Genomic DNA, 22523 nt, shown 5'->3' on the forward strand with positions numbered 1-22523 from the left:
CCCTGGTGTCTGGCTAAAGGGCTCAGTCTTGTTCACACTTTAAAAGGGCTAAATTATGGATGTTTCATCAGTGTGGTTATATAAACGACCTCTGCTGCTTCTGCACTCGCTCTCACGCTGCCAGTTCACCTTTATTTTTCCCTTTTCTCACACTCCCTCTGCCTCTTTCTGCCTCTTCATCACTGTCTTTCTCTCTGTCAAATGAGAATACATTGCATACTCTGGGTGCCATGGGAACAACCCTGTGGACAGCCCAGTCTTTCCTCAGTGATACTGTAGTTTAAACAATCTAAAGATCAGCTTAAAATACAGTAAAATCAATACATAGTAGCATTTAATACATTTTTTAAAAACTTGCAAAAAACCCCCCAATAATATAAGGAAAAAAAGAACAGCTATACTGACCACTCAAAGACTTTTCAGCAAAGTTCCATACTGCCAGCTTTCATACAGAATTCCAAAACTGAAACATCTGAAAATATATTGAGTAATTCATACTGACTTTGTGTTTCTAGTCAGTAAATGTTTTAGAATTATTAGAATTAGAATAGCCTTGTTAATCCACTGAACTTTAATAAAATCATGCAAAGCGAAACCAGCTCTGTGACAGTGTCAAAAATATTTGCAATTACAGACAATTAATTAACAAGTTTTACTCCAAGGGCAAAGGGAAAATCAAGAGTGAAATCATTTTCACGGCAAAGCTCACTATTGGAGTAAAGTCATCAAAATTTCCTTGAGGATCTTCCAATTAAAAAGCATGGCAATTATAAATTGAACTGTGTGGAGCTTTGACAATGTGCGAGTGCATAAATGTTATAAATAGCCTTAGATATGTATGTAAAGGTCATACCAAATACTTCTAATTCTTGTCACTGTCTATACTTTTACTGTTCTTCTTTCTTTTGAATATACTGAAATACAGGATATTGCATGAAAAATGCAAAAGTTTATACTATCAGCAAGCTTTTAGGAAGTTCAGAAAATATTGGATAAACTGCTGTTCCATTTATAGAACATATTTAGCACAGCTCTGACAATAAATAAAGCAGGTTGTCACAAAAAATATTTGGCCAAATTATGAGTGTCAGACCTTGCAGCACCTGTTAATGTGATAAACTACACCTGTGGTTACTCTGTCAGAGACACCTGTCTGAACCTAAGGGAAACAGACTATACATCCACAAAAATGACAAAGACAAATGAAGTGAGCTCAGAGAAAAGGTCAAGCATCATTTGTTTTCACAAGGAAGGACACACTATTCATCAAAGCAGCAAAAACCATCCAAACAATCATACATCCTCCACAGTTAGGTATATTGTCAAGTAGTTCAAAAATGGAGAACTTGTGACTGAGAACAGAAAGCACACAAGTAGCGCCATAACAACCAACAGCAGACTGGACTGCATAATTGTGAGTAAAATCGAGACAAATAGCAGCAAAGAATCACTTGAGAAATCAGAGAATCACCAGATTCAACTGAGTTCACAGAACACTGGAAATTAGTATGGGTACAGGGGAAGAATAGTGCGGCAGAAGTCATTTATACGCTCAAAGAATAAGAGAGCTAAGATTAAACATGCAGCTTTTGGAGATGCGTGTGATTTTCAGATGAATCCAAATTCAGCCAGAAGGTTTGTGTGGGAAAAAGCCAGGGGAAAAACTTAAATCAAAGGGCACGCTAAAGCATGGAGGTGGAAGCATCAAAGCCTGGGGTTGTTTGTTTTTTTTATAGTAGTGTAGGTCAACATATAGTTATTGATGGAATCACAAACTCTCAACTGTTAATGCAAACTTAAAGAAATAGACCAACAAATGATTCAAGCAACAGAGGTGGATCTCTGAGCGAGATAATGATCCGTATCATACCAACTGCCTGTGAGAAAATCAGAGTATTAGAGTGGCCCTCCCAGAATCCTGACCTAAATCCCACAGAGCATCCATGGAGAAAGAAAAAGTCAGCTGGTTGATGCTCAAGTCTGGATGAACTGAAAGCTTTTCTGCTCAAAACATGGACGAAACAGCTATTGCAGAAGCTGGTTAACTCAATACCCAGATGCAACCCGTAATGGGTAACAAACTAAACACTAAAACATACAACTATGATCCTAAGTGAAGCCATTACTGTGGCCACATACATTTTTGAATAATTTATGGTAGTATTGGATAGTATGTAATATATATAGTATAGTGACACAATTTACAGCATATAAACTGAAGCACATAAATAATCAGAAATCTGAAAAGAATTACATCAGGTGTTCAGGTGTTATGGTTCTTCTCACCTGATGTGCTTGTTTAGATGTCTTTGATTCTGTCCTATATTTTCAAAGATACAAATCTCTTTTAACTTAAATAAATAAAATTAAGTTACATGCGATTTCTTGTTGGATGACATGAAAAACTTAATTCTCTTCCTCAGATGCTCCAGAGGGTGGTGGGAAAAGCTCAGGTGGTGCTGCACCAGTCAATGATGAAATGGATATCTTTGGACCAATGGTCTCCAACCCTCTCCCCTCATCCAACAACACACAGCAGGCTCAGGTATCAGACACGCACACGCACACGCACACGCACGCACACACACACACACACACACACACACACACACACACACACACACACACACACACACACACACACACACACACACACACACACACACACACACACACAAGCCTATTCACAAACACACCACCTCCCCTGTCCGTGGTGACACATACTCTCTGAGGATCATCAAAGCAAACTGTCATAGACTTGCTTTTATTGAATTAATATGACCAATGTCCTTCAAAGGTGAGTGTGGGCTTGTCTGACAGAGAGCAATGATTGTGAACTACTGCAATGAAGAGAGCAGGCAGGCTTGTAGAGCTCCATTAAATAGAATACCTTTGTTTTCAGAGCATATCAGCAATAATTTATACTATTGAATTTGTGCAGTACTTCTTTAAGTTCCCTTCCAGATCTATACCACAGAGTCAGAATAAAATATACAACCCAAATGCTGAATATAAAATGAACATTTAAATGAATATGAATGTACTTTTTGCAAGATGTTTCAGCTAATGTGCACAACTGATAAACTGAGAAATGTTAAATAGCATTTTAAGGGCAATTTTTAAAGCTTGATTATCTATTTTATATATATTAAGATCAGCACCAAGCTGTGTGAGGTAGAAGCTGTAGTTCCTGATTCCCAGTTTTGTTTGATGAAACCAGCTGTGGCTAATTAATGGTAATTCTACCGCTTGACAGAGCTGTAAACCATTGTCTGATTTGTGTGAGCTTTATATACTGCATACCATGATGACCACCAACCAGTTGTGTTGAATCACCATTCTAACATTACAGTCTAACATGTCCATTCAGAAGGCTTGCTGAAAGCTAGGCTTCTAGTGAGTGACTGTGTATAACTATCAGCTGGCAGAATATAAACAGTACTGGGAATATCCCAAAGTTTTGTTAAGCACCGCCGATTGGCTTCAGTTAGTCGTACTGTGTCTCTGGTTCATGGCATCTTGTATTCGGTGGTGGTTACTTTGGGAGGGTAACATTAGCTAACCAGCTGAAGCATGGCCATTAGCGCCATTCCTGCGCATGACCTTCACCTCAATAATTACTACACCTATTGTTGAATTGGCCTCATGCTGCTAAAGTGTTCGAGTTACACCTGGACATGGCTCTTGGATGTATTATAGAGCTGGATGCAGAGCCACCACTCAGCCCTGCTGCTAATTTGTCCCAGTGTTTAATTCTGGTATTGCAGCAAAAGCAACTTCTGTGGCCCAAAAAGCATTGCGTGAAAATGTCCAAAATGCCCAACTTTACAGCAGAAATAAACATGTTTACAGACTGGTAGAAGAAACGGTTTGGACTCTATAGCTAATTACCCCATTCGTGACAAACAAACAGGAATGGATGTTTTTATAACTCCTCTGTTTAATTGTATTTGAGCTTTAATTTTCCATAATCAAGGGTGTGGCTGCTTTAAGTGACAGGTGGGTCCATGGTTGGACTTTTTGGATTAGCTGGGAGTTAAGAGGAGTCGGGTATTGCACTGCAGCAAATCTGTGAGTGATGTCATAAAGCGTTTGTCCCTCTTACCGTAAACCAGCATTATAAAACAGATGTCTGTTAAAAGGTTGGCAGGACATGTCCAACTTTTTGCTTTTTACTTCATTATAATTTTTTGATTCATGGCGATCTCATAACATTACCAGTGCTTAGCAATTTTTTATTTTTGTTGCATCATCACAATGTAAAGTCTTTGCGACACAGACAGCTACTAAAGCACAAACCAGGAAGTAAAAAGGCTTTACTGGGTCAGGCATCAGGCATACTTTATATATGATATTTATGTGAACTTCATCTTTGAGCCTGGTGTCATCTTATGACACTCATGGGACAGCTGTGGTTGTAGAGATGTAAGCTAAGCTAGGCTAGATAGGTTGCTTTAGTTAACTACACTGTCATTGCCATCACTGAATTTAACTATCATTAGCTATGAAGCTCGAATAAATGAATGAATAACCAATAATGTCAAGTATGATGCTAATATGCTAATATAGTATCTTTCTCAAGGTGAACTCCATAAGAAATATTTTCAGTGATAATCCCTGCATCAGTAGCAGGTCTGCTGTTAGGCTTTTGATTATGATTATGAATGTAGTCTGCAATACTCACCAAAGTATTATAGAAATAATCACATTTAAATCGCAATGGGAATGTTGGTTAGAATAGTTAAAATGAGATGTTTATGAGCTATTTTCCTCAAATCATTTAGTCCCAGTGGGATTATTTTTACATACTTTCGACAAAAGACCAAAAGCAGGGAAGACGATTCAGGACAAACAGAAAAACCAAAGTGATGGAAGGATGGAGAAGAGCGGAGATGGAGTTGTGTGCCCAGTGAGTGTCTGAAGCCATATTTGATGGCTTTCATTTTCTGGGTAAACAAAAACAGAACAAGATGCCCATAAAAATGAGAACAGAGAGAAAAATAGGAGAAGAGGTACATGTGATAATATATTTGACTTTTATTTCCACATATTTGTCCTCATTTTCCTTCCTTCCTCTCATGCCTTCAGCAACTAGTCTCACGGGGATGAGCAAGGCTGGTTGAATTAAACATTTTTAAGAAGCAGCACAGTTTAAAATGCCGGTTTGGTCCTTTAAGCATGGCCTATGACCTCTGGTTTAGATAGAAATGAGGACTCACACTTACATGCAGAAACACACACATACATCTATATATATCTATATCTATACACACAAATATCACATCCACACACTCAAAAGTTGTGCATGTGCTCGCACACTTCTAATTGGAGAATGGAAACAGGAAACACACAGGTAGAATGCATGTCTTCTACCGTTAGACCGAGAAACACACAAACACAAAGACCCCTCACAGCAAAGCCTGCCTGGGCTTCAGATTCATTCTTTCAGTCCCTGACCTTTTCCTAGGTTTTAAATTGTATATCTTTCTCTCTTACTTTCCCACACAAAGACACACACATCTCTATGCCTTCTGAGACAAGGCCAAGCAGTGGCTCATGGGAGACCCAGGCATGAAGAACAATTACGGGCTGCTGCAACTGCAAGCTTCCCCTCTGCCACTACCAGCTTCCCACTTGCCCTCTAATCTCCCCTCCACGCTCACCACCTCCTCTGTCGCTCCATCTACTGCAGCTCTGCGTCAGCCTCACACTGGGGCTCATTTCCATATATCCATTAGTCCTATATTCTATTCTTTTTTTCCTCTCAGTGAAGACCTGGTGACACCACACATGCAACCCCTCGCTTGGTCAACCAGTTTAAAGACTGTGATCACACTTCCACATTAAATTAACTCATCAGCAGAAGTCTATTCATTTTCCGTAGGGCTTTTTAACGTACAATGCCATATGGTATTCGCAGCAGTTTTTGACTTGTAAATTGGTGATTTGAGAACCTCAGATTTTTGTAAGCTGCGGTGCATCCATCCTGCTGCTTAATAATCCCAGAACTCCTTCACTGAAGCCAAGACAAATTCATACTGTCAAAACATATTTTTTAACCCCCCTCTATAATCAAACAACCAACCTAAGTTGTGAATTGGTTACCATATAGTATATTTGATATGATGTGAACAGATCACAAGTGCCCTGTCAAACCATGCAGTGGCACAGAGTTTTTCAATGACATATCCTCACAGGATTCATGACAGAGCTACTACTTGTGCAGAAGCTGGTTGTGCCCAGTTTGTTTTTAATGGCTACATGGGTACAAAAGCTTCTCTTGGCTTTGTCTTTCATTTGGCAAAGCAGTGTTCTATAAAATTGAATGGTGCGAATGGCTTTCTTTATTTTGGTTTCTCCACATCTGCTCCCTCAACGGTTAGCGCAGTCGAGCTAGTCAGGAATTGAACCGTACATGGTCTGCATTTATATAGCACCTATTAACGTCAGCGGTTCTACACAGCACTTATTCACACATCGTGTTGTAAGCCAGTAGCTAAGCTAATTGCTTCCCACCTGAAGTATTAGCCAAGCATCTACTCCAAGGTCAAGAGCCAGCATGTTCTGTGTAAAACACAGATCCTGGATGTTGCATAAGCTCTGCTCAGACATTGCAGGATATGTAACTTTGCTGCTTCATCAATCTGTTAAAGTAACAACATTCTGTCATTCAGACATAGGTCTCTTTTACATTAATGTTCCTCGTGACTTCATTCATTCACACCCACAACAGTGACAGACAGCGTCACAGAATGTACACAGTGACTGGACAGTATATCAAGGGATGCATTGTGTATGCTTCTGTGTTAATTCAACTGCATTCACTTGTGAACTTATGCCAAGCCTGAAGTGAAAGACAGCCACCGTTTAAGTTTTTGATTCTCAGTCAGCAGAACATCATCATTTAAGTGTCTTCTTATTTTTCTTATTTCCTTACTTTCCTTCCTTAAAGAATAGTTTTCCCAATTAAACTCAGAACAGGTGAGAACTGGACAACAGTCCCATTAGTCCAGGAAACAACATCCAACAAGCAATTTTTGGAGAATGGTTGCACTTGGAGTTCAGCAAGCTCTGTATATTTCAGTATTTTGCCTTTAAAAGTATGCAACCAACAGTAATGACTGCTTCCAAGCTACAGCAGCTCAAGTGCTTCAGAAGCCTCTACCAAAGCAGTGACGCTGCATGATTTAATTGTTTGATACTTTGTCGCTGCAGGCCAGTGTTTAGCTGTAACTGGGGGGTTATAGAATAGAGCATCATTTAAGTGATTTAGGTCCATAAATAAGTTTTAAACATGCTGGCCAAGTTTTTATATGACTATACTATAGCTTTTCTACCTGCTTGTCGTGATTTACCTTCTGTTTGACTACACCTTTTTGCTTTTTCTCAAATTCTCGCTCCATTCTCTGTTTATCTTCTCTCATCCCTGTCCTTCCATTTTCATATCTCTGCAGGCACTCACTATTCATTCTTTCACAAGAATGTATTTTCCTTGAATCCGCACATTCAGCACTGTTCCTGCTTATCTCCCCTTCATCTTTTTAAGAGGTCCTCTTCTTCCTCTATTTTTAATCTCTTTACCTTACTGTCCTTCACTCTCTTGCCTATACAGTTTCTGAAGTTAACTAGTGCCTTGTTAATCAAGTAAGTACATGAGTAAGATTTATTTCTTGTTCACATTAAATACAGCGTGAGATGAACAAAAAGCTGCACAAAAAAACAGCAAAAGGGACTCAGTTTTGGACTTTTTCTCAGTATCTTTACCACATAGGGCATAGTGGTTTACTCTCTTGCCTGTTAAACAATCCTTACAAAATAATATCCAGTGTAAAGAAAAATGTTACCTCAAAAAGTAATGCTGACAGTTCCATTTTCAGCCCTTAGTGGTGTCTGCAGGTATTTCATTCAGGCTGCGTAAGGCCCCATCCGTTCACTAACAAGCTTGTGTGTAGCCTAAAAGGCATGCCTCAGGGCAAACTGCTGCTTATGTTTATTGCTCTGAAGGCACCGTAATAAATAAAGATGACTTAGATGAGCATATCAACATTTAGTTCTTATGTATGAACTATAGTGGCAGGATGGTCAGTCAACAGTATTCATATAGACTGTAATGTAAACAGTAAAACTGAGGTGGGCTAAAGGAGGATTTTGCAAAGTCAGCACGACATTTTTCCTTGGTGATAAAATGATAGTGATGTGTGCAGCAATAGACACTTCATCAATAGCAATAAGAAATGCTGGTGATTCCAGGCCGGTCAGTAGGAGCCTTAACCTCAGCGCAGTGCAGCAGCTTCACTCTGGCCACTTTCCATGTGCCTCCAGGTTTAACTTGCTTTCTTTATATAATTTGCATTACCATTAGATTCTAGTGTGTGAAAATGGACGTATTTGTGTGTGTTTGTCATTATTGTGTTAACATTAAAATTATTTTCTGTGTTCCCCAAAAAATAGACTGAAGTGGGTAATTCTAAATAAAGTTTCTGTATCCTAGTCTTTATTAAAAATCAGTCATTAAAAATTCTCAATAATTATCAAAATAGACAGAAACAAGAAAAGCACTCAGAGAGCGCAATAGTCCAGCAAGGCTGTTCTTTTCCCCCTGTGACATTGTCAGAAATGCAGCCTTTTTTTTTCTTTAGTTATTGATGATCAAAAATCAACATAAAATGTTGCCATTTAATATAGATGTACCCACAAACAAAATGACTTTGCACTGGGCACAGCCGTGTGTTATGCATGTGTACGTTATGTACGGATACCAAATCCCGTGACCTAAATGTGTAGTGGACAGCAGGAATTGATGGGACGGAAACATCCCCACAATTTAATCAATTGTTCCTTGTATCATTTCCGATGGATAAGATTCAAGAACTTTATTGTCATACACACAGGAGAAACACAGTGGTTACCCTGAGTGAAGAAATTCTTATTTTGTGAGTTCCTTTCACACAACTGTAACAAATAATATGAGAGAAGATAAAAATTGAATCATAATAAAAATAAATAAATAAATTAGAATAAAATAAAAAATAAAATAAGAGAAAAAAATTGTTCCAAATAAATAAGTCTGCAGCAGTGGATTTGTAGTAGGATCGCAATAATGTGATCGTCAGCAGGCAGCTGACGCAGTGTTCACTGTAGTCATAGTTACAGTGATGCTGTGCCGCTATCTCACAATGATACAGAAATCTCTAACAAATCCGCGGATCCAGACTATAAGCTGCATCACTGCCAAAATCTAATCACTTGGTCCTTGTGTCATTTCTGACCTTCCCTGAAAATTTCCTCCAAATCTGTCTGTTTTTGAGTAATGTTGCTAACAGACAGACAGTCAAACCAATGCCGATCGTCACATAACTCTGCTTTGTTCCTTCGTGGAGTCATTACACATTTTGTTGTGGTAATTTTTTCAGAAATGTCGCCCTGCTTTACAGTACATTCCATTTTGATACATTAGTGTTACTCATCTAATAACCTATCAGTCACAGGGACAATTTTTCCATGTTTTAGGTAGTACTTTTGTAGTAGTAGTACAGAAACTACAGCATGTCTCATATTTTCTGGCTGCTTTTATTTTCTGTCGGCACTGCAAGCCAACAAGGTTGAGAACCACTAGTTTTATTCTCAAAAATGTATTGCATTTAATAAGCTCATTAATTACATTAATGTACACTACCGTTCAAAAGTTTGGGGTCACTTAGAAATGTCCTTATTTTTGAAAGAAAAGCAATTTTTCCAATGAAGATAGCATTAAATGAATCAGAATTACAGTTTAGACATTGTTAATGTGGTTAATGACTATTCTAGCAGGAAACAGCTGATTTTTAATAGAATATCTCCATAGGGATACAGAGGAACATTTCCAGCAACCATCACTCCTGTGTTCTAATGATACATTGTGTTAGTTAATGATGTTGAAAGTCTAATTGATGATTAGAAAACCCTCATGCACATGAATAAAAGTGTGAGTTTTCATGGAAAAAATTGTCTGGGTGACCCCAAACTTTTGAACGGTAGTGTATATATGTATAAATGACTTTATCTACACTAGAAAGCTCAGTTTTGTACTTAAATAAATGTACTTTCCACCACTGCTCAGCACATTACACAATGAAAACACACACATAATGCTGTAGGCTAGAAGAGTTATCAGATTAGAACCATTGTCACTGCAGCAGAGCTGGGTTATCTGTTAAGAGCTCCGACTCTTGCACAATACTTCATAGACTGCAAATGATTGTTCCACCGTGGCTGTTTGATTCCAGACAGGCTGCTCTCACATCGCCCCCCGACTGTGGCAGCACTGTCTGTCTTCTTGACTATATTATTTTAATGTCAAACTGTGCATTTTGCTTCTGCCTCAGTCCTCTGTTCAGAGAAAAGAATTTACTGCTACTCTCCACTGGGACTATTTTTTTTCTTTCTGTGTGTATTAAAATACCCCCAAAGTCCAGAACAGTTCTCTCTGTGTTGCCTTAACTTAATCAGAAGTTGTTGTTTTTTTGCACCAAGAAAGATTCTGTTTGTCTGCGCCATGACCAACTTCATGTGCTTCACTGAAATTTCCTGCAGCATTTAAAGAGAATGCAGTTACCTCACAGTATGTGGATAATAATTGCCTCTGGCTTGGTGTGAAGGTTAGCCTGTAATTGACTCCCTTTGTTTGTTTGTGTGTAACCAACAAATCTGTCCAACTAATGGCCTGTGCATGTTCCTGCCTCAGACAAAGGAAGAAACACATTGGAGTTAGGTGACCTTGTGACCTTTCCTGTGTTTCCAAACTCACAGATATATAATGAGTGTATGTTCTCATCCCTGACTCACTCACATGCATGCAAAAGTCAGTCAGCAAGTTCCCAAGAGAAAACCCTATCAACCAGCATGTAGCTCCAGCACTCTCACATTGTAACATCATTTTTCAAATATCATTACGTACAGGCAGCACACAAGGGCACAGTTTTAACAGTCAATACACACCCTTTTTCTTCCATGCACACATATACAGAGGGCTGAATTTGGGATTCAGCAGGCGGATATTGCTTTACAGCTGTGATTAGCTGGGTGCGTGAAGAAAGAGGAAGCCGGCAGCCTGCTGATTCGGGCAGCTATTAACCGGCATCGGGGAACATTCGCCTATCTGTGCATACGTCAATTATAAAAATGCGATTACAGCCTTGTAGGAGGGGGAGGATTTGTGTTATCCCCAGCTTTTCCCATCCTCACTCTCTCTCTTTCACGCACACTTTCTCTCTACATCCCGTCGATTCCCTGAGTGAGGAAAATGTAGTTAAGAAATAGGTTTTACCAAGAAAACATACAGGGATGTAGTAAGGAGGCCAAGAAGGATGGAACAAGAAGAGGCAAGCTCCCTGGTTGTCCTTTTGGTTTTACCATGGGCCTTTCTATTACCTCCATGTGTATTGATAATTGCATCTTAGTCTCATGTAGACAGTGTGTCAATGGTATTTCCTGTTGGCCCAAACAGTCAGTTGATCAGCAATGACATAGCAAGCAGGAACGTGTTGACGGACCTCTCAGAATACATGCATTAGACACAATTCTCACTTCAGTAGCGATACTAGCAATGTATCCAAATAACCTGTCAGTTAAGACAATATTATCTATTATTTTATTAGCATCACTATTTAAAGAATGACAGGGTTTCAGTAAAAGCTGTATTTCTTGTGAATTGTCTTGATGTGTGACAGTGTGGCAACGTGTGTGCAGCTCTCTGCTTCCACTCTCTGCAGGCATAGCGGGCTTATCAACCACTTTCTACTCTTATAAGTACACTGCAGCCTTATTGGTTACAGGAGCACAGGCTTGGCAACCAAAGTAGACCCACAGCATTATTTTGCTTACAGCCAACAGTCATGCCGAGCCCACAGACTCCCCATGCAGACTGAGACAACCAACACATCCAACTACGCAAAGCATCTTTTTGACAAGTTAGTGAGATTTGTTTTGTAACAAGTGATTTTTTTTTCACGATCAGAATTTGACGAGGTCAAGGAAGCCATTGAAAACTGTTCACTGCTTTATATTTTAAGCTTCCTGACCAATATGTCGACCATTTCTATATGCAAATGCAGCGTTCACATTGGTACCATTACCTCATGTTACTGCAAGCTGCTGAATATCAGATGTCCTGAGTATGTGGCTCAGCACCAGTTAGAAATGTTCCACTTAATTCATGCAGAAAGAGTGAGAGTGGGTGATTAAAATGTTCACTTAAGTACTGCTGCACTTATGTCTACAAGGCCTGAACCTTTTCTCAGCAGCAGTGTGACATGTGAAGGTGCAGAGATGTGAACATGTAAAGAGCTGATCTTCATGAAGAGTTCCTGCAGTTAGAGTTGGATTTTAAAATGTATGAGCACAGTGGTGCAGTAATTCACTCCTCCTGTGTTATGGCTTCTTTGCACACCCTCCATCACCTCGCTTTAACGGTGTCAAAATATTTTCAGTTACTGGATGATCGGCTTTGGTTTGTCTGTCCATCTGTCCGTCGGTCTGTTCGCAACATTACTCAATAACGGATTTATGGATTTGGATGACATTTTCAGAGAAGGTCAGAAATGACACAAGGACCAAATGATTACATTTGACTTATATCATGCTTTTTTTGTTTACTACGTAATTCCACATGCGTTCATTCATAGTTTTGATATCTTCAGAGAATCTACAATGTAAATAGTCATGAAAATAAAGAAAAAACATTAAATGAGGTGTGTCCAAGCGTTTGATTGGTAGTGTATTTAGACAGGTATTGCATCGAATCAGAATTTTGACGCAACACTGCAAACATTACTCAGATAAAATCTCACCATATATAACACTACTGGGTCTTAAACCGAATATTTCCACTGGTTGGGTCACTTTCGTAATGCCAGGCCTAATCTTTTTTACTGGAAAGCACTTTGTAAGTTTATTTTCAAAAGATGCCATACAAATATAGGTATTGTTGTTGTAGCAGTAACATATGTGCTCCATAAACATCATTATCATATCTCAGTGATATACACAGGCACAATTTACCGTGTACCGTTACATCAACAAATAGGATTAGCCTACAAAATTAGCGCTCTGGTTGTTTGCATGAAGAAGGTCATGGGTTGGAGTATGTGGTATGAATTATTGTTTTAGCCTCATTCAAGCGAAAGGTTATAACATCATTTTGAACTCTGGCAGTGGACATGTAGTGATCTAACTGTGTAATGAGCTGCTGTCTTTGTAAATCAAACACTGAATGCATGCAGCCTGCAGTGACTTACAAAATCAGTGAAAATCACCATGCACATTTGTACAACACAATGTTATCATGAAATTAAACCTGAGGCTTTTCAAGGAAATGATGGTTATTATCATTTCACAGTGACTAGTTATTAGAAATACTTTGATTTATTTGTTATATGTGAGTAACCGTTATATTAATATTTTTGCATTTTTCTGGGGGTTTTTTTGTTTTGTTTTTTTTAGCCAACTATTACAAGATATTCACCAAATCAGTACAATCCTGTGACCATAATTGTCCGTATTACTAGGGCTTTTAGCAGAAAAGACTTGTGTAGCAACATTTTTTCACATGCTGTATAATGATGTTAGAGAGGTGTTAATGAAGCAGTTAGGGACCAAATTGTTCTCCTGAGTGCTGAAAATGTATTTCAGCCCCAAATTGCAGCTAAATTCAAAGTTCCACTGTGGGCAGTGCAGTGAACACCAGAGAGATTTTCATTTTCATCTAAAGCTGAACCTGCAGACAAGACAAGTCAGCACAGAATTTGAGGATCAGTAAAAAAAACAGCTCTATTTGAAGCAGAACACCCTCTGCATCTAGCATGCAAAGCCATCTGATCAGTAAGCTCCCTGCTCAAGACAGAGTACAATCAAAGGATGGCTGGCAGAGCACTTGAAACAAATCATACCTAGTCAGAAACCATGGATAAAGCAAAGTGGCAAAAGAGCTTTTAACCGTAAGGGCATAAGATTAATGCATCTGGAGGAACACCTGCAGTAAGTCCAGGAATCTTTTAGCTCACTAAAGTTTTTTTGACCCAAATGAATCAGTGCTCCTTTCTGTGAGACACACTGGGTCTCAGCAAGAACCACTTGGACAAACAGCTTTCTTCTTAAAATGACAGTTGCAGAAATCTGGAAAAGGAATAAACACCACAATCTGAAAATATACACCCCTGCTCCTGCAGCTTTACTGTGTCCTCTCTCTGTTTTAAGCACCTCACAAAGATAGTCAAGCTAGAAGTCAACATGCATTTGTGACTTCACCAAAGATTGAACTCATTTGTCTAACCCGTGGGATCACCATCTCCTGCTTGCACTGGGATTTGTTTCTCTTCATACTATCTTATGTGATCTGGGTGAAAAGTCCTGCGATTAGCTAACCTCTACTGTCACAAGTTAGATTTTCTAAAGCCTGAAACAAAGCCAAGAAGATCTGCAAGTGTCTAGTTTACGACACTACAATAATGTGAGCAGCATAGCTTGCCAGCGGGGTTGTTTAGCACTTTGGCCTTGCAGCTGGAAGATCCCCGGTTCACGTCCCGGCTTTCCAGGGATCTTTCTGCATGGAGTTTGCATGTTCTCTCTGTGCATAAGTGGGTTTTCTCCGGGTACTCCGGCTTCCTCCCACAGTCCAAAAACATGCTGAAGTTAATTCATTATTCTAAATTGCCCATAGGTGTGAATGTGAGTGTGATTGTTTGTCTGTATATGCAGCCCTGTGACAGACTGGAGACCTGTCCAGGGTGTCCACTACCTTCACCCTAAGTCAGCTGGGATAGACTCCAGCCCCCCCGTGATGCTAATGAGGATTAAGTGGTGTATAGATAATGGATGGATGGATGGATTTCAGCACTGCTACCTCTGCAGTACATTGGTCTTTATGCAGATGTCATGCATGACACTTCCCCTCTACCATCCCACCAATTTTAGTCTAATGCAGGACCATTCCTTCTTTATTTCTGTCACAGCTTAGCACTCTCTAGTTACGCATTAATGACATCAGTACTCTTAATCATCTTTTGACTCTAGTTGCGTTTTTGTTAATAAAAAGTTGCTTTGTATTGCAACACATCGGCCCCTGTGTCATTAGTAAGAACATCAAATTTTAAGCTGTTGTGAGCATGTGCAAGTGTCAAGAGCCACAGGATGAGAGAGAGGTGAGGAAAGAACAAAAGATGAAGATAGACAAAATCAATGGCGATGGTAGAGGGAGACTGAAGTAAACAGCGGGAGATGCAGAAGGAAGTGCAGTTGATTGCTGAAAAAGAGATGACGGTCTAGAGGAGGAAATGGTTGAACTGTAGTTTGTTGAGAGCAGAACGAAGAGGTTAATGGAGGCAACGAGAACAGAGGTATTGAACTGGTGACCAGCGAGCCCTTTTTTCCTGTCTTTGTCTATTTCTTCATTATTTCATCCTGTCTTTCTTTCAGTTTGTTTGTTTATTACCCATTTTTCCTGCTGTTCCTATCTGGCACCGTCTTTTCTCTAATTCATATTTTCCAGTTCAAGCTTTGCTTTTGTTTTCAGAAAATTAGCACAAATCCTTCAACTTTCAACACACACACACACACACACACACACACACACACACACACACACACACACACACACACACACACACACACACACACACACACACACACACACACACACACACACACATACAGAGCCCAGTGTGGGGTTTTAAAGCCACAGATGGTCTATCAGAGGGGAGTGTATGAGTATTTCAAGCAGTGATGGAAAACCATTGGGAGAAAGACAGTGTGTGTGTGTGTGTGTGTGTGTGTGTTTGGCTGTAGAGGTCTATGAATAGCGACGGTGAGGAAAAGGCTGTCAGAGCAGTAATTCAGAGCTCCGGCTGCACCCATCAACACCAACACTGGCCTAGAAGAATGGAGCCTTGTTGAAGAGCCTTTCGATTACACAGTTTGCTGCTAGGAGCCCCACAACACATCACACGCTATGTGGGTGTTGTGTGGATGTGTGCGCATGTGCGTTAATGTCAGTGTAACTGAGAAAGACAAAAAGAATAAGAAAAAGAGTGGATGTGCATGACGTACTCTGCCTTCCTTTAGAAGAGATGCTAGGTGTGTTTTACGTTGTGTACCACCTGTTTAGCTTTGGCAGGAAATCCCCTGGATTGCTTCGCCGTTCTTTTAGTACAAATGGAGCTAATGCTTCTGAAGTGTCTGGCAGTCACAGATGGTGGAAAGAATAAAAAAGGCTCTGGGAAGTTGTTCAGTTTTAGGCAACTACTTTTTTTGCCAAAAGATGCTGCAGTTTTACTAAACAGGCACACCAGAATGCCATAATCATCTTCACTGCTCCAGAGAATCAAAAAAATTGAAGTTGCTCTGGACAAAAGCATCTGCCAAATAAATGTAATATAACAAGATATTTGGCAACACAAAATTTATGGTTTGGTATGTAGCTCCATTTTGGGATCATGTTTCTGGACATTTTCAGTGCAGAAGGAAAAAAATAAGAAGCCACAGTGTTGGTGGAAATCATGCTGGTAGTAAACAGAAGTCTGAATGTACTGAATGTTTCAGGGTGGGCACCTTTACATACCTATTGTTATGTAAACAATCAATCATTAGATCACTATAGTTCCTTTTTACTCTCAGATGAGTCAGATGCACAGGCTTTTCAGACATAATGACTTGTCAAATTAGGAGGAGAACAGGTGCATCTAATGACATCAACAATTGCTCTGTTTAAGTAATTATAGGAGGACAATGCAGCAATTACTAACATTTTTCCTTGCACTTATGTACCATTCTGCACCAATCAGTCAAATCAAGTAGGCCTTCCCTGAAGTTACACCTTCTTCCTTTTTGTGTTACTGTCTGTTTGCTTCTTCTCAGCAAGGAAACACTGACTGATGACGCGAAAAGAAGCAATGATCAGTGATCCTACGGAAAATACCCTAACTTTGTAAGATGTGCTGTTAATGTGCTCTTCATCTGTCTAACCCTGGCAGCTAAAGCTTCAATTTAATTTCACTTAGGCTCTGGAAAGCATTTTGGCACTGAGCAAGGGTGGTGTGTTTTTTTCTGCAATCACTTCAAAGTGCATTATGAATACATTTTTAATGGTCAGTATGGACAGGAGGAATGACTGCAGCAAACCAAACCTGTTTCAGTCTTTATAAGGGCATTTAAATATGGCTTGCATAAAAAAAATGTGAACCTACAGAAGGGTGGCAAACTAAAGGAAAAAGCAACATGACAGGTCCATGTATGACGTTTGGTCACTACATCCTGCAAGAACAGCTTCACTGCTCCTTGACATTGATTCTCCAAGTCTCTCAACTCTACTTGAGGCATGAAACATCATTCTTCCATAACATATACTCTCATTTGGTGTTTTGATGAAGGCGGTGGAGAGTGCTGTCTTAACACACGGGTTCAAAATCTCCCAGAAATGTTTTGTTGTGTTGAGATCTAGTGACTGTGAAGGTCTCAGCATATGATTCACATCGTTTTCATCAAGCCATCCATTGACCCCTCGGGCCCTGTGGATGAGGACATTATCATTCTGGAAGAGACAAGCTTTCATCAGGACACAATTGTTTCATCACAACATAAAACTGATCACTCAAAACTTCTTTGTATTGATTTGCAGCGACTCTTCCCTGTAAGTGGACAAGTAGACACAAACCACGGCAACAAAATGCCCCCCACAGTATTACCGAGCCACGGCATCTGTTACGTTGTAGGGGTCAAGCGTTCAGATTTTTTTCTCTAATTTGTCACCCATCTTTATCTTTTTAGTTTAGATTATTGTTGTCCTGAATTTCCCTCTGGATTAAATCTATCTATCTATCTATCTGTCTGTCTGTCTGTCTGTCTGTCTGTCTGTCTGTCTGTCTGTCTGTCTGTCTGTCTGTCTGTCTGTCTGTCTGTCTGTCTGTCTGTCTTGGTCATGTGGTTGATAGTATTGTGAGCATGAACACTGATAATTGGTTAATTTGTTGTAAGACTTTATTATATATACATATATATACATTTATGATCCAACTCTACATCTGTTACTTTTTCTCTTATCATTAGCACAGAAATTATTGTTTCTTTTGGATAACTTGTATCAGAAGCTGTCACTTTTGCAAAAATTCAAGTTGGATTCATTTCAGAATCAACTCGCATCATTTAATGTTAAAATAAGTTATGTCTGGTTGCACTAGATTTTGCTGGCTCATAATTTTCCAGAATGGTGTTGTTAGCCTGTTAGCCAGGCTAGCTCTTGCAGTTTTTGCTCAGAACTCAGACCTGGGCTTTTCTCCTGTCCCTATCCCGTCCTCACTGAATTTTACAAGGCAGATTTGAGGCTGGTTCTTCCAGCGCCTCTGCTGCTTCCCTGCCAGCATCACACAGCGGTCTCCTTTTATGAAGTCACCTACAGATCACTGGACTATAAGATACTTATACACTGAGAATTTAGAAAAAAGATTTTTACACACTGATTGTTTAAAGTGACAACTTAAATGTGTATGTTTGACTTGAATGTTTGTTGTTGAGCCTTAACATGAAAAATATAGTAAGTCTTAATTTTGCTTTATGAATTTGAGTCTTATTGTAATTAGCAATGTCACCATGTTCCCAAATCTAATTACTGCTCTGTCAATTGAAATGTTTTTGCCGCTTCTAAAATACAACATCAAAGTCAAAGGTCTGAATTTATGACCAACATTGTAAGTTGCAAGCATCACAATTTCAGACGTGCAATAGCAATTAAAAATGTACAAAAACAAGTACATATCAGTAAAAAGTTAGTTACCACTTCTTAGTGCAAACCGGATTAGACTCGCCCCACCTCCAGTTTTCATTGGTTCACTTCCCACATGCTCCGCATGTTGCTGCTCCCTTTCCAAATCTTACTGGATGATGGTCTTATCACAGCGGTTCAGAGCCGGCAGACGCTGCCTTGAGTCGTGCCATCCACCCCACAACACTTCTCAAAGAAGGAAGCAGAATCACCGGCGATTACCACAGCTCGGAGGTTTTGAAGTCTCTTAAATGTATTTTTCAACTTTGCGAACAAGCTTTGCAGCGAATAGGCTTAGCTCTTTGAGTTATGCTATATAGCTCACTGACATCAGGCGGATCCGGTGACGACAGTTTGCTGCCTGCATGTCCTCACCTTCCATCGCTCCTTTATACAGGAGCGAGCGTCATACTAATTTGCAGCAGCTATTAATAGCTAGCCCCATCCTGCCTCCATCAACACCTGACTCACCTTAACTGGCTCCACTTGAGAGAAAATGCACTCTGAGTGTGTATCTGTGTCTGTTGGCATGACCAGCCATCCATCTTTTCTCCTAAGCTCTGTTCATCCCTCCATCTAGCCTCTGCCTCCTTTCCTTTTAACTCATCCTTGCCTTTGCTGTCTGTTTTTCCTCCATACCTTGTTATTTCTCTGCCTTCCATCACTCTTTCTCACAAATTTCCTTTCCTACTTTTCCCCTGTGCATCATTTCCAACCTCGATTATTTTTACTTTCTTTCCCTCTCCTCTCCCGTTCTTCTTACATTTCCTGGTCTTGCTTCTCTGTCCTCTCTCCTCCCTCCTTCCAACCTTACAATATCTCTCGCCCTCCTCCCCTCCTCTCTAGTTTCCTCCCCGAGTCAAAGGGAGTCAGCAGAGAGAGACCGAGGGGAGCAGCACTGCCTGCTAAGCAGCAGAGGACAACACACTCGCCAAGCTGTGTGTGTGTGCGTGTGTGTGTGTGTGTGATTAATGTATAATTTGTGTGTAGATGCAGTGTACCTGTGACTCTGGATTCAGTGTGTTTATTCACTGGAGAGTGGGTTGCAGGAGCTGCTGGTTATCACACTGTCTCTCCTTATCTTATTCATGAAGTCCAGCAGACTGTCGCCTCCCCGTTTCTCTCGCCGATGTCTGTCCCATCCCTTCTCACACACACCTGTACAGAGCTCTTAAGCAGGTGTTACTTTTTGTCAGCGCCATCCATTAGATGTAATGGGTGTGTGCCTGAAAGGTTCTTTTTGTATTTTAAATAAAAGGTGTGTGTGTGTGTGTGTGTGTGTGTGTGTGTGTGTGTGTGTGTGTGTGTGTGTGTGTGTGTGTGTGTGTGTGTGTGTGTGTGTGTGTGTGTGTGTGTGTGTGTCCTGTCTGCAACAGTTCATGTCTACCTCTCTTTGCAGCCACCTAATTAATGTCATCTGTCTCACTTACAGTGACAGTGCGTCTCCTCTATTGTCCCATCCATTTTTTCCTCCTTTCCTGTCCTTTATTCAACTCTTGCTCTTCTCCCCTTCATTTTTTTAGCCTATCTTCTCTCTTCTTGTCTCACCCTGACATAGCGTTAACTATAAATATGAGTTAATATGTTCCCAGTCAAACTGCATCTACTATTTGTTACCTGGGCAGTCTTGAGATCAAACAATTGGAAATAAAAGAGAAAGACAATGTCAGATTTAGCTAGTGGATGTTTTTGAAGCTCCACATGAGCAGTATTGGCCAAAGAAGGTGTCAAAATCTGTAAAGTACCAGAAGGACTCATTCTTTGGCATGATAGTTTCTGATTGCCCTCATAATTTAGCTGCTTTATTTGGGAAAAGTTCATTTTTTGTTTAGTAAAAGTTCTTGTGTGGTTGCTTGTGTTTAGATACAACATTATAGAATTCGGAGTTGGGTTTTGTTTCCTTCTACAGTATCTCTTTTTTTCTCACAACTTTAACTCTAGTCCTTGCTTCTTGGCTTTTTTTTGTTGTATTGCCATCAGTGGCCCTCGATAATTTGTGCAGATTTTTCACATGAAAAGCCTGCCAGAAAAGGTAGAAATCATGCCCTTTCAAGCCACTGCAAGGCTTTCAATGTAAAATATGCCTGCAGGGAGCCCCAAGTTTGAGTCGAGACAGCTTGATGCTGATTGAAAGAAGTGCAAAGTAAAAGTGATTGGACTTTTTAATTACTAAGAAAAGTATTGTGGTTAAATAATGAGAGCTGAGGTTGGCAAATGCGTCAGATTGATCAAATTAGTGCTGTGGAAGTGTATGTTATGCTGAATCTATCAAGAAATGAGAAACATAAAAGGAACAGTTGAATTTGTATCAGAGACCATTAAGGTGCAGCAGGTTAGAAAACATCTACTAATGTGATAAAATTGGCATAAAATGTCCCGATTCTCTCTTCTGGTCTGGTAAATAAAGGCTTCAGCCACACTTTAAGATGTTACATTACTTTTCATGGTACGTGCAGTTATGAGTTGACAAGAACAAATACTGTAAGATATAATCCATACGACACTGAACGTGTTTGGATGGACCTATACATATTTCATGACAGTTCTCTCATCCTCTCCTCTGTGTTTCTGTCTGACAGTCTGGGTCCAGTACAGCACCTGCACAGGTGGATCCCTCCACCTCCTCCTCAGTCTCCTCCTCTACCTCCACCACTACCACTACCAAGGCAGAGGAGAAGAAGAAGCTTTTATCTAAAGACTCCATCCTGTCTCTGTATGCCAGCAGCTCAGTGGGCAGTCAGCCACAGAGCCAGCAACAGCCGGCTCCAGGACAAGGTAACACACACCCTCACACTGGCAGCCTTTTTATTAACTCTTCCTTATCTGCATTAAGGCAACTCAACCGGTTTGTCTCTTTCAGCATCTCTGTATATTTACATTGTGAAATTCAAGCGAGATTCTGTCTCAGTTGTTCTGAACTTTGCTGCAGTTACTCTGTTATTTGAATTCATCTGACCATGAGAGCTGCACTAAATGATCACATCACATATACTAAATCACATACACTGGCATTCAGATAATTTCATGTTTTCCATGAAAACTCACACTTTTATTCATGTGCTAACATAACTGCACAAGGGTTTTCTAATCATCAATTAGCCTTTCAATACGGTTAGCTAACACATTGTAGCATTAGAGCACAGGAGTGATGGTTGCTGGAAATGGGCCTGGGTACCCCTATGTAGATATTTTATTAGAAATCAGCCGTGTGATTAGTCGACTAAGCAATTAACCCCCTGACCCCCCAAAAGTACTGGTGGGTTTGAAAGGAATGTTATCTTTAAAACAGTTACTAAAATGCTCCCATTATCAGAGCCACAAACTGTAAAAGCAGACGGAACCATCTGATTTTCAGATTTCTGATTGTTCTTCAGCTAACCACATGCAACTTCCCATTGCACTGGAAAAAATATCCAAGTCAAAGCTTAAAATTGTAATTTTTTTCTTGAGAAATTTGTCAAAAAACAACAGTTTGGACAGATCCCATAAAAAAAAAAAAAACAACGAAATCTGCACTCTTCAACACCATTGACAGTGACTCAGCTGCAGCCGCCTGTAATGTGACTAAAAGTCAGGGACTTTTAGGCTAAACTGGAGGCCGTTGACATGGAGCATTCTTTAAATACAGACTTTGTAATACAACTCGATCTATAAAGATAACGCAAATCCAGACTGGAGCATAACAAGTGTCTTCTTACTTTTCAACTAGTCGACTAGTCTAAACCTATATTCTGAA

At 39.9% G+C, this 22523-nt stretch overlaps 1 protein-coding gene across 7 annotated transcripts in view; it reads left to right on the top strand.

Annotated features, from left to right (window-relative positions):
- The window catches only part of smap1 (small ArfGAP 1), a 130756-nt gene that overhangs the window by 90935 nt on the left and 17298 nt on the right, over positions 1-22523 (top strand). For all 7 annotated transcript variants that reach the window (XM_055018343.1, XM_055018345.1, XM_055018341.1 and 4 more), the window contains 2 exons: positions 2424-2545; positions 21367-21562. In XM_055018343.1, coding sequence (XP_054874318.1) covers positions 2424-2545; positions 21367-21562 — 318 coding nt within the window. The remainder of the gene's footprint in view (positions 1-2423; positions 2546-21366; positions 21563-22523) is intronic.

The sequence above is a fragment of the Amphiprion ocellaris genome, chromosome 16 (genome assembly GCF_022539595.1).
Source record: "Amphiprion ocellaris isolate individual 3 ecotype Okinawa chromosome 16, ASM2253959v1, whole genome shotgun sequence".
Taxonomy (NCBI): Eukaryota; Metazoa; Chordata; class Actinopteri; family Pomacentridae; genus Amphiprion; species Amphiprion ocellaris.